Source organism: Artemia sp. Qi Xiang Cuo, chromosome 1 (assembly GCF_049724085.1).
Source record: "Artemia sp. Qi Xiang Cuo chromosome 1, ASM4972408v1, whole genome shotgun sequence".
Classification (NCBI taxonomy): domain Eukaryota; kingdom Metazoa; phylum Arthropoda; class Branchiopoda; order Anostraca; family Artemiidae; genus Artemia; species Artemia sp. Qi Xiang Cuo.
The window spans coordinates 63,077,926-63,090,484 of NC_142794.1; the positions used below are offsets into that span (position 1 = coordinate 63,077,926).

The window sequence follows — 12,559 nt, forward strand, 5'->3', positions numbered from 1 at the left end:
GCTTAATGAGAGGGAGAGAGTAAAGAGAGAAGTATTGAACAAATAGGATGGACATAGAGCATGCACAGCTGTGTTGGTTTCAGGTGGCGTGTTGCTGTGATGAGCACAGTTGCCATCAGGTGAAAAAATCACTAGAGTCTTGAAGAAATTACTGAATTAGCATAAACATCGCTAAATTTATAACTTAGCTCCTTCACCAGACAATGTGCTTTTGGATTTTTAAATTCAAGGTTTTAATCACTTTCTAGGCTTTTGTCAATATGATTAATTTTTTTTCGATAGCATTTGTCCATAGATCACCCCCGTAGATTTCGAAAAATACCTTTGTTTTGGCGTTTTATTTTTTGCAAGGAAAACCCTACTGGATTTTGAAAATACCTTGTGTATCTTTTTAAAAAATCGGGAAAAAAATACTTGCCCCATCCCCTGAATTTTCCTGGGTTGACACTCTCGGTTTATTCCACTGATCTAGGAGTGTTGGCTAGTGGTGCTCTAACTAAAACATTCACTCCTTCTGTTAAAAATGTTTTCCTTGTCCATAACAAACCCCAGTTTTTTCCTTATTGATTCATGAAATCTTTTTTTTTGCTCTAGTTGAGTTAGTATAATCACTGGGGCATCAGTGGAGGATTTTGAAAAATACCCTTTTTTTGAACATTTCCATTAAAAGAAAACCTTTTTTGTTATTTTCACGAAAAAATTCAAAGAAACTGAAAAATTTGTCCCCCTAGAGATTGAAAAATAAATTGTGATCCCCACCCCCTCAATTTTTTGAATTGACGCCACTGTGTAGCTCTATCAATAAAACCTACGTGTGTAAGCAGCACTAATTCAAAATATGTGAATTATGAAGTTGTTCCTCTTCTAAATAGCCCATATGTCCACTGTAAGGTTAGCTAAAATTTTGCGTATATGCCCAGTCTTATTTTTGTTTTATATCAAAACAGTTTTAGAGCCTGATTACGATATACTAGAAAAAATTAATTCAGTAAAGAAGATGTTACTGCAAAACTGAACGTAGAAATTACCTTAATATTTTTGTTGACTTGAGGGAAAGGAGCTTTATGTACTAAGTGAAGGAAAAAAGAAGCAACTTATTTTGCAAAGGGGCTAGTCTTAATTTGCAATGTGTGGATTATTAAATGCCAAAGCTTTTACTGAACTTTCTTAAGAGTTTTACTAATAAAAACAAAATCACCAAAACAATCAATTGGGGTCAATCTCTTATTATCGATTGGAATGTGCCATAACATGGCGGCTAATCAGTTGCCTTGTTATTGTGGTTTCAAACAGTTCGTGGTAACAAACTGTAAGCAAGGAGCAATGCAGCTGAATAGTAACTGAAACTGTAAGAAATAGAGTTTTGATAACAATGGATACATCAATTGAATCGAATTTTGATGCTTATTCAAAATATAAAAAATTCACCAAGTTTAATGTTACCCATCAAAAGTTACAAGCTTGAGAAAATTTGCCCAAGTCTTGGAGAAAGGGGGGAAACAACCTCAAAACATCAAGTGATCTTAATGAAAATCATACTACCAGATTCAGCATATCAGAGAACAGTACTGTAGAGGTTTCAAGCTCCTATATACAAAAAAGGTGAAATTTCGCACTGTTTGCCAGAAACAAGATCCCAGATGCGCGTTTATTATTTTTTTGTGTGTGTTTTTCTCAGGGGTGACCTTATCAAACCAGTGGTCTTAGAAGATCGGGAAAGGGTTCATTTTGTCGGAAATTAAAATTCTAGTGCCCTTTTAAGTGACCAAAGATATTAGAGGGCAGCTAGCCCCCTTTTTCCCAAAGTTTTTTTTTTTGGGGGGGGGGTTATGGCAGGGGAGGGGGGTTAAGTTGGAGGATTTTTTCGTAGGGTAAGGGAATTTTTTCATGGAAGGGGAGCTGGATTTCCTGGCATTATTTAAAAAAGCAATCAGAAATTAAATAAAAAACTAACACATTATTTTCAATTGAAAAAAAGGAGCATCATTAAAACCTAAAACGAACAGAAATTGTTACGGATATGAGGGGATTTGTCCCCTTCTTAATACTTTGCTCTTCACACTAACGTTTTTTAGGACTTTAAGAAAGCTTATTACGGTACCTAATTAAACTTTTCTAATTGTACTTCAGGAGTCATTCTTAAATAATTGGAACTAAAAGTCAAACTTTAGTGGATAGAGTAAGGTGTTCAGGAATGGGCAGCCCCCCTCATATCCGTAACGATTTCGGATCGTTTTAAGTTTTAATAGTGCTCCTTACTTTCAGTTGAAAAAAAAAAACTTGTTTCTTTATCTAATGCCACCATAACACTACCTAATTAGGTAGCACTGCTTCATGTAAATTGGTGTTCATAAATTTTGTCAATCCAGTCTCTTTTAAACTTTATTAACCCTGTCTCGATTAACTATGGTTTCTGAGACACAACAAAGAGAATAGTTTTTGGATTTCACCTGGCTGCCAGTGAAATTTTCACTAAAGCGTCCCTTTTTGTTTTCAGTAATGAGCTTCCTAGATAGTTTATTTGCTTGAATCTACGCGCTTTACCATAAAAATCACTTGTTTTAGAAAAAATCACTTACAATTACAAGCCAACGAAAAGAAAAAGATCACTAGACAAAAAAATCTCTAGAAATAGTGATAAAACACTGGGGGTGGCAACACAGGTGACGAATTACCCTTAACCAGTAATTGGGAAAGAGAGGTCAACAAAAACCATTTTTCCCACCCAGTGCTACAAGGTTGGGCTAGTTCTGGTCAATTAGGTTAGAAAAAATGTTTCGACTGGTGAGATCATTAGCAATTAGTTCAAATGGGAAACAATTAGTTCCATAGAAAAAGAAGAAAAAGGGAGAAATCGGCGTCAATTTGTGGCAGAAGAATTATACCTTTCAGGCTAGTACAATCCAGGAAAACTTTCCAACCATGTATTAGGGCTATGCAACCATTTAATAGATTGTAGAATCATTTTTCCAGTGTGGGCTATACCATTGTCACTTTTCATGGGGCTTGAACTAAGCCGGCCTCTACTGTAAAATCTTTTGTATATCAAACTTTATAGAAATTAGAGTAAATCCTATAGAAATTAGAAAGACTTACATTAAAGCGAAATGATCTAATTGTTGACCAGCGTACTGTACAGTTTTGCTCAGGTTCCCCTCTTTTCTTGTCAAAGTTTTAAGACAACAGAAGTGTCACTCTGAGATGACTTATTGACTTTAATTGGAAATCTCTTGAAAATTATTTTAGTCTTGCCTGTAAATGGTTAATGCATCAGTTTTTGTGTTCCTTTTGTGATCCTTTTCATCACATCAGACCCCTTTCCACTGTCATGTTTATGTTTGCGATACAAATATTGATCTTTCCTGTAGTACGGAAAAAACTATTCAATCATCTGTCCATTAGTATGAAGAGAAATACTCAAAAGAAAAGTGCCACATGGGGAAAAGAAAAAAAAATCCTAAAAAGGGAGCAATTCCTGTATTGCAGTTTTGCTTAAATCTCTTCTGGTTTACATTATTTTGAAGTTGGCAAATTATTTTTGATTAGTCTTGCCGTTATAAAGGTGAAACATAGTTTGTCAACAAACTAACGGATAGTTTATAACATCCAACAATATATACAGTCACATCAATGCAAAGGCTTAAAAACAGTTGGGAAGGCCAACAAGCAATTTTTAATCATTGTTTGGAGGGGAAACAGTGTATTCCCTGGTGTGCATGACTCCATACCATTGCTCGAGAAGCTCATGGGTTTTACTAGCTGTGCCTGTTCAGTTAGACTTATTTGCGCAATATTTCCATAATCATTAAATTCAAGTATGATTAATCAGTCAAGAAAGCAGCTTTATCAGCTACTTTATCAGAAAGTAGCTTATACTTCCTTTCTGTGCCTATGATTTTACGACTCGTATCATGTGTAGTACAGTGGCGACGACAAATTTGACTTAAATATTGACATTTTGTCGAAAGAAAGGTTTTTTAAACTGGCTGTTTAAGCCTTTTATGTAGTTGGGTAGGTTCTTCAAGAACATTATTTAGGCCTTTAATGGGGTTTTGACTTAATAAGAGTAAAGGACACCCTAGACGGTCAATCATATTGATCAAAAGCATCCGTCAATCAATTGAATAAAGCATGATTGGCCATCTAGGAAGCTGTTTGACGCTTGAATCAAGCGTTGACGGTGATTGAGAGAAAGTTTGAATGACTCAATCGGTTCCTAGACGGTCAATCATGCTTTAATCAATGGATTGACGAAAGCTTTTGATCAAAATGATTGACCGTCTAGGGTGTCCTTAAAAGGCAGTAACAAATTAATATAATATTCTATTTAAGTTGAAACGTAAGCGAGTTCTTGACAGAAAGATAATGGAAGAAGAGCTTGGAGACAAAGCTCCAGAAAAGCAGAAACCCAGAACCATTGAGACAACCCGAGAAGAAGACTTAACAACAGTGAAAGAAGATGATATAGAAGTTAAACTGGATATTGAGACGGATGAGTTTAAAGACTATTTTGGAAGGACTTACGAACCAAAGGTCCTAATTACAACAGCAGATAATCCTCACGTGGTAAGTTTGTAAAATAAATGACGTAACTAGATTACGTGCTTTACTAAATGGATGGTAATTTAGGTAAAAAACTGAATGGAAGTTAACATAATAGATGAATGATAGTATAACTTGTGTAATAAATAGTAATTCAGGTAAGCAATTAGTTCTGGTAATTAATGGTAGGCTGAGTTTTAAACTGAATCAAGTTCAGAAAAATATCAGTTTTGTTTAGAGCTGTCATCAGATCCAGCGACCAAAATTGAAATATTTGCTTTCGGTTGTAATTGTACAAATCCAGTAAACAATTTTAAGACCAATTTGCGATGTTATGTTTGATAGCCTTTTTGGAAAAGGTGAGAGCAATAATGAGAAGCTAAGCCAGATAGCCTTAGGTGGCAGCTCTTTTGAAAGTAATTCAGATACATGTAACTACTGCTGAAATATTTTGGTTGATGGTTGACTTAGAATTTAGCTCTTGAATCTATTGCAGTTGCAAAGTTTGGCTGTTGATGTTTTTACGAAATGTGACAAAGAATGGACGTGATACAGTATTTTGTAGAAATATATAAATTTTGTTTGTCTCTGCAAACTGGAAATAGTTAAATTTTACAAAAACAAACTAACAGAAGGAAACATGTTTTTTTGTTGCTAGTTTAGCTGCAGTCCATTGACTTTTCCCAGCTTTTGTCTCATTTTGACCTTTGTTCGCAATGCTATGATTTGTTTCAGGACAATTATTAAAATCACTACTGGTTGAATATCTTACCTGCTTTTTAATTAAACTATTATAAATTGAACGTATCCTAAAATCCCCTTCATCTCTATTGATACAAATACCCCCATAGATAATCCTTTTTATTTCTATAATTTTTCTGAAACTTTGTAAAAGTCCTATAGAGGTATCTACAATTTTCGTCTGATCAAACAAAATACTGTGATGAGGAAAATTAAATACGTGATCTGCTACAGCTGACACAAGCGTTTCCAGTTTTTGATTATGTTTTAGCGAGCAATCTATAGCATTTTTGTGTTGCTGTAGCCTATTTTCTAAATTCTGCTTTGTTCTTCCCACATAAAATTTACCACAAGAGCATTGAATTTTGTATACTCCCTATTGTATGTTTCTTGGTACCTTGTCTTTTCCATGATTTAGCAAAGAGCTTATAGTTTGTCCTGATTTAAATGCAGTTTTTATATTATGTTTTTTAAATTCTCTTCTTAATTTTTGTGACAACATTGGGATATAAGGCAAAGTAATGTAGTTTGTTTCTTGAGTTGAAACATCTTCTTCTAATATTACAAGTTCCATTAACTTTTTTTTCCTTTTTTCAATTATTTGAGAAATCATATTTTCGGGATTTCCATTACCTACTAGAATATCCTTAATAGAAATAGTTCATTACTCATGTATTCTGGTGATGCTAATTTTAATATCCTTTCAACCAAAGAAATAACTACACCCCTTTTTACTTGGATTTTTTCTTTTTCTTCTTCGTATGTTTTAATTTTCGGATTTTTAACGTGGGTAATTTTTTAAAAAAATATTTTTTTGTTTTGTTTTTTCGTTTTTTCGTTTTTTTTTCCGTTGAGAAAGGGTCCAGGACGTGGGGCCGTAATATTTGGAATATTTTTTAATTAAAGTGTTGATTTGTTTTTATTTATTTTTGTTTCACTGCTCTATTAAAATTAAAACCCGCTTTTTTTGCTTAATTTTTTGTAAATAGAAAAGCAGTGTGGTCTAAGAAATTATTTGTTGCATAAAAAGGGACTTTAGGGATGCACTTAATGGATCTATATACTCCAAGCCATACCAAAATATAGAAAAAGGAATACATATAGACATATGTAGACAATTTCCTCTAGCAACTATTTAGACCTCTTCTCTTTCCACTGTTTTTGTTTAGAATTGAATAGCTAGTACCACTAAGCCATCTATTCAAAATCAAAAATCAAAAAGTCAAAAGAAGCATGCTGTGCAACTTGTTTTAACTTAGAGAATCAATTGGAGAAAAAAATAACTACCTCTACAAATAAGTAAGATGGAAATGCAATTGAATTTAATTCTATAAAAGCTAGATGAAGCTTGTAGGGCTTGTTTTAAAATTTGAGAGTATTTGAATTAAGAATTTAATTTTTTGGACTAATTGTATGTGCTAGGAATTCTTGCTAATATTGCAGATTGTTTGAATTTAATATTGAAGAATTAACTATAGGCACTAAGGTTTCACATTATCTATGATTCTGAAATAGCATAGGCTTCAAGTGTCACCAGTAATGCTACCAGTACTTTGTTGGAAGTGGGGTCTCTGAAAGTGCCTACTTTTTTAATTCGGTTTTGATATTGATTGAAAAAAAGAAGAAAAGGAGAAGAGAACACAATGGTCCAAAGAAAAAAAATATCTACTTGCTAACAGAAAGTCGTGGCCTCGGTATGTTGAAGTGTATTTCCAAAATGAAGTTTAAACTTTGAAACCCCAAAATTCAGAGTGGATGTTATCCATTCTGTCCGTGAAGTGGATGTTTGATTTTTACATGTTTTATCTTTTCCTTTTTTTTTTATCAGCATCATCACTTGAGGCAACCTGAAAGAAAACAATACCAGGGAAGTAAGCTAAAATGCTACTTGGGTAAATGTTAAAATCTTTAATAAGATGGTGATAATTGTATAGATTGTTAATTTATTATTTTGTCTTATTATTTGCTTCTTTACAGAGAACCCTAAAATTCATGCGGATGTTGGAAGATGTAATTCCCAACTCTGTAGCCCGTTGGCGCAATCGCTCAAGCGTGAAGAAAATGTGTAAAAAGGCAATTGCTAATGGATATACAGACGTTGCCATTATTAATGAGGATATTAGAGTTCCAAATGGTCTACTCCTATGTCATTTACCCAATGGACCAACTGCATATTTTCGCGTTTCCAATGTCAAAATGCCCAAGCACCTAGCTGTAAGTATTTTATGATTATTGTTTTTTGTACTGTCTATTGTATCAATATTCTCAATTGGAGAATTGAATTACAGTATAGAAAAGACAGTAATTTTAGCGCATAATAGCAGAATTGAAGTATTTATGCCATATACACAAATAAAGAAAATTGCACGTTGCACTGATACCATCAAAACTTGAATGAGAAGTCTTATAATATTAAAGTAAATAAACTCTATGGCGACCCTGTAATAGATTATGATAATAATAGTAATTTTTTAACTGCACAAAATGTACCCAGTTCCTAAAAACGATTCATAAAAGGGAATATTGCATCTAAATAGGACTTAAAGAAGCACTTGTTTATGTAAGATATAAATTCATCCGTAAAAACACTTCAGAATATAATTTCGTAGCCTATTCCTAGGGATTTCGTGTTTTTTTATTTTTCATCAGCAAACCCATGGAGGGGCTCCCATTCAACCAAAACATGGGAGTTAACTTTTCCGATGTTTAGCGGTGGTTGCGGGTAGGTGATTAGGATTTTGTCTTCCAAGAAAGCATCTTATGGAAAAAAGGAAAAAAAAAATACTTACTTCAAATCATCAATACCAATTGTATTTTTTATCAGGGAACAAACTGGAAGGTTTAACAAATTTTAAATACTTTTTTTTTGGTTAGAAAAGCAAATATTGGAAATGAGTCGAAACAGAAGTAAACCGAAAATACGCCCACATTTTCCCTCGGGTGACATGAAATCCAGCTGTAAAAGTTAAATTAAATCGCTATCAGAGCCTAGCTTAGTAAGTTACTTCTAATTAAGAGGGAAAAAATGCCGCCTTCTTTCGACCCCATGCTCTAGTAAGGGCTTCAGTGTAAAAATTCTATTGCTAATCTATTGTTCTAGATGTACTGTAAATCTATCAAAATTAGGTCATTGTCAAAATTGAGTTTTTAAAATATTCAATCAGAGTTTTCAATCGGAGTTCAATATATACGTCTAACAAGCCAGGGAATGTTTACGAACTACAGCTGATAGATGATTCTTATTGGCAGAATTTTGCCGAAATCGGCAATCTTGTAAACTTAAATGATGTGTGGCATATGCCACAATATTTCTGTTGTTTGGCTGGAGAACTCTGGTTCATTAGTAATTCCTTACCTAGTACCATCTTTCAGGGAATTTGCAAATTTGTGTCTGTTTGTGTTATACCAAAAAAATTATCTGAGTGACAACCCGTGTTAAAACAGCTTCGAATCCAACACCCTCTTACTGTTATTTTTTAATTTCGTTTTTCTTTTCTCTTTGAAATTTGGTTTTTAGTCTCTGTCTAAACTACACTAATAATATTTTATTCATTTATAGAAAAGAAACAGGAATGAGATTACGTCTCACAGGCCAGAGGTAATACTAAATAATTTTACTACACGGTTGGGTCATGGAGTAAGTCGAATGTTAGCCGCACTGTTTCATTATGATCCTCAGTTCAGAGGTAGAAGGGCAGTAACCTTCCATAATCAGCGTGATTATATATTCTTTAGACACCATAGGTAAGATTTTTAATTTTGCATCTAATACGAGGTATGCTATCTTGTTTTTCATTAAATTGCTTATTTTTTAAAGGGGACCTGTGAAAATTTTAAAGTTCCTATCATGAAAAAGGACTGTTAAAGAATAGTTTTTCTAGGGATTTTTGAAGTTTGAGACGCCTCCAGACTAAACTAAAATTTGTTACGTGGGCTGCGTGACGTGCTGCAAGAACCTTTAGTCTTCTTAAAAAAATCAAAATAATTAAGGAACCAAGAAAACAAGGGTGATTTTCAGCTAGTTGAAAAATGTGAAAGCGAAAAGACAAAGCAAATATTTTGATTTTCAGCGGTGTCTCTATATATGTATTTGTTAATTTCAAATACCTTTCTCAAAGATTGTGATAAATTATTTACTGTAGAAATAATTCAAAGAACTAAATGATCTTGATGTTCAAAACCGTGGAGAGCCAAATCAGAGTTGATATTCGTTTGTTGAATGCATGTAATCGTTGAGTCTTTCTCCTAACTGTAGATGGCTTCTGTCAAATTAAAAAAATCCAAACGAATACGGGACTGTGTAAACGCCACTCCCTCGTGGCGTTTATTTCGCCACGATTTATTTCGCAAGGGTGATTTTCACGCTCGCTTTTAGTCGAATCTAGGAATATATGGTAAAATCGTAAGTCTTTTGTTTTCCCTTTTAGCATTGACTGAAGAAAGGGGGGCGGGTTCATTATTTTCTTGTTTTACCCTTTTTAACCTATTTATAACTTCCTCGATAAGTTTTGTAGAATAAGCGTTACAGAATAAAGTATCTTTAGTACTATTTAGTTAAGATAGTAGATGATTGTGTGAGCATATTTTTAAAGCTCTAAAGAGATAACCATGCCTGTTTCACAGAAGGAGGGTGGTTTGACGAGAAATGCAAATACCGATTATCGTGGTTGGGTTTCCTATGCTTAGAAATTTTCTAAATTAGGTAAGTTTTCTTAGAATTCTTCCACCTCCAACGTAAATTTAAACATTCGAATAAAAGTTGTTTAGATGGACCAAAAATCGATCGAAGGATCATAATCATGGTTCCAAACAGACAGGATATCACCAGCAGAACGGGACCAGAAAGAGCATTTCAAGGAAAAACTGTCCAGGGCCCAATTTTCTATGAGTTCCGTATAGAAACTTGCCAAATAGGGAGAAAAAGCTGTTCCAATCAGTAAACCCATAATTTTAAGAAAAAATTTGTCTCTGAGCCTAAAGTAAAAGGACATTTGTTGCAGAGGCGGAAAAGTCATTATAGTATCGATTTCTAAATTCTCATAATCTGACCGATCAGAATTTTCCTTTAATTTTCTTTGCAAGGCTTGGTCACATTTATTGACGTCGCAGGAGGTGTACAGAGACACTGCATCGAAGCTTGCAAGGATAGTATTCCCGGTTATGCTTCGGTTTTGTAGCTTCTCAATATGATGGACTTTTTTTTATGTAGGACTTTTATTTCCTTAAAAATGGCTGAAAACTTGTGACTAAAAACTTTCCTGGTCTTGTAGCTGGGGAACTTTAGCTTGCTACAATGGGGCGCATTGGAATATCTTTTTTTGTGGATTTTTTTGGAAGGCCGTAAAATTTTGAGCAGAGCAATCTTTGGGGTAAACTTTAGTGTACATTTTAGGGATAGTTTATCTATTTTCTTTTAGTTTCCAGGTTCTTTTCTCAATTTGTATTTGTGTCTATCTGCTGAGTCAGTTTTATTTCTTTGTAGTGTCATTAATCAAAAGGGCATAAGCTCTTTTATCGCAAATCTACCGTGTCCATAACAACTGCATTTCTTTGGTCTGCTTTTGCGATTTCTGTGTTTTTATCTTTTTCAAACTATGAAGGATTTTAATTCCCTTCTTTGACTGAGTTGAAAGTGACCAAAAAGGCTTAAAAACGAGGAGACTCCTTACTTTCTCTCCTCGTTGTAGAATTTGGTTTTGAATCTTCCCATGGGAGCCAAAAATACCGGACTCCACATTAGTAACTATTTCCAGGTCATCTACATTTGTCTGAGCCATGCAATATTCGGGTCCTTATGTTAAAAATAATTGGTTCCTTAAAAATTTCTCAAATTCCGATCTGGAAATTTTTTGTGATAGGCCAGTTTTTGTCAATTGTAAATCGTGTCGGGAATTGGTTTCATATCTAGAAACACTTTGGTTTGGTTTTACACCATCACTCCAGCACTTAAACATTATGAAATGTAATCTAACATTACATATGAAATGTTCATTATGAAATGGTATTTCAATGTGATTTTTGCTATTTATTGTTGCGTGCCTTTTTCTTTAGCCGTTCGGAGTCATTTGTCAACATGTGTACCAATATATATATATATATATATATATATATATATATATATATATATATATATATATATATATATATATATATATATATATATATATATATATATATATATATATATATATATATATATATATATATATATATATATATATATATATATATATATATATATATATATATATATATATATATATATATATATATATATATATATATATATATATATATATATAATATAATATAAAAAATGACGTCTGCCACATATTTTTTTTCCAAAGCTAAGGCTCTTAACGAATTTTCTCAAACTTCTGACCTATCTAGATTGTTTTATTAGGCCAGAATATCTCAGGATGTCAATTTTCCCGAAAAAATATGGGGTTGTTTTCGAGAAAAAAAAATACATTCACAATTATTGCTCACTTATAAAGATAGTATATGTGTAAACATATAACTAGGAGCAAATGAACGACAAAGGATTTTTATTATTTACCTATTTAATATTTCTTTCATACTTAGGTACGAATTTAAGAACGAAAAGAAAGTAGCTCTACGAGAGTTGGGTCCAAGATTTACACTAAGACTTAAATCCGTACAAAAGGGTCTGTTCGATTCCATCACTGGTGAATATGAATGGATGATAGAGAATCATAGACACGAAATGGAAACAAGTAGAAGACGCTTCTTTTTGTAATTGTTAATAAACAATTATCCAGGTTTCTCGTTTTTCCTAGCATTTTTATGTAAAATACATGACTAGTATACTGGCAGATACGACAGATATACTGGTACCGAGATTGGTTTTCTTATCGCTCTCTTCGGGAATTATGATTCATTGTGTCTACAGTCAAGAAAACTTAAAAAAAAAAAATTGCTTTTCAAATTATTCGTTCACTTGCTTTGAAACGACGTGACTGTGTTAGCGAGTGGTTATAATCAGACAATTTGTAAGTTTTAATCAACATTTTATATATGTAAAATTTGAAATGGCACTTAGTTTATTGTGATTACCCGGTTACAACTAATGATATGACTATTGGTTTGGAAGGAGAGGGAGGTGTGGTCTTGTAAGATCTAGGTAAAAGGCAGAGTCTTTAGTCCTGAATAGTTGATGGTGTTTAAAGGTCTTTGAACAGTTATAAAACTTGTTTGAGATATTTTGGGTGAACGAAGGGCAAAATTTGACGACAAGATCTGTAAAAGACTACGT

The 12,559-nt window shown here is 33.2% G+C and overlaps 1 protein-coding gene across 3 annotated transcripts in view; it reads left to right on the forward strand.

Annotated features, from left to right (window-relative positions):
* Positions 1–12,066, forward strand: part of LOC148956582 (ribosome production factor 1) — a 22,380-nt gene extending 10,314 nt beyond the window's left edge. For all 3 annotated transcript variants that reach the window (XM_089085996.1, XM_089085993.1, XM_089085992.1), the window contains exons 3-6: positions 4,333–4,566; positions 7,261–7,497; positions 8,843–9,027; positions 11,869–12,066. In XM_089085996.1, the coding sequence (XP_088942122.1) occupies positions 4,333–4,566; positions 7,261–7,497; positions 8,843–9,027; positions 11,869–12,043 (831 nt within the window). In that variant the 3' untranslated portion in view covers positions 12,044–12,066. The remainder of the gene's footprint in view (positions 1–4,332; positions 4,567–7,260; positions 7,498–8,842; positions 9,028–11,868) is intronic.
* The last annotated feature ends 493 nt before the right edge of the window (positions 12,067–12,559 follow it).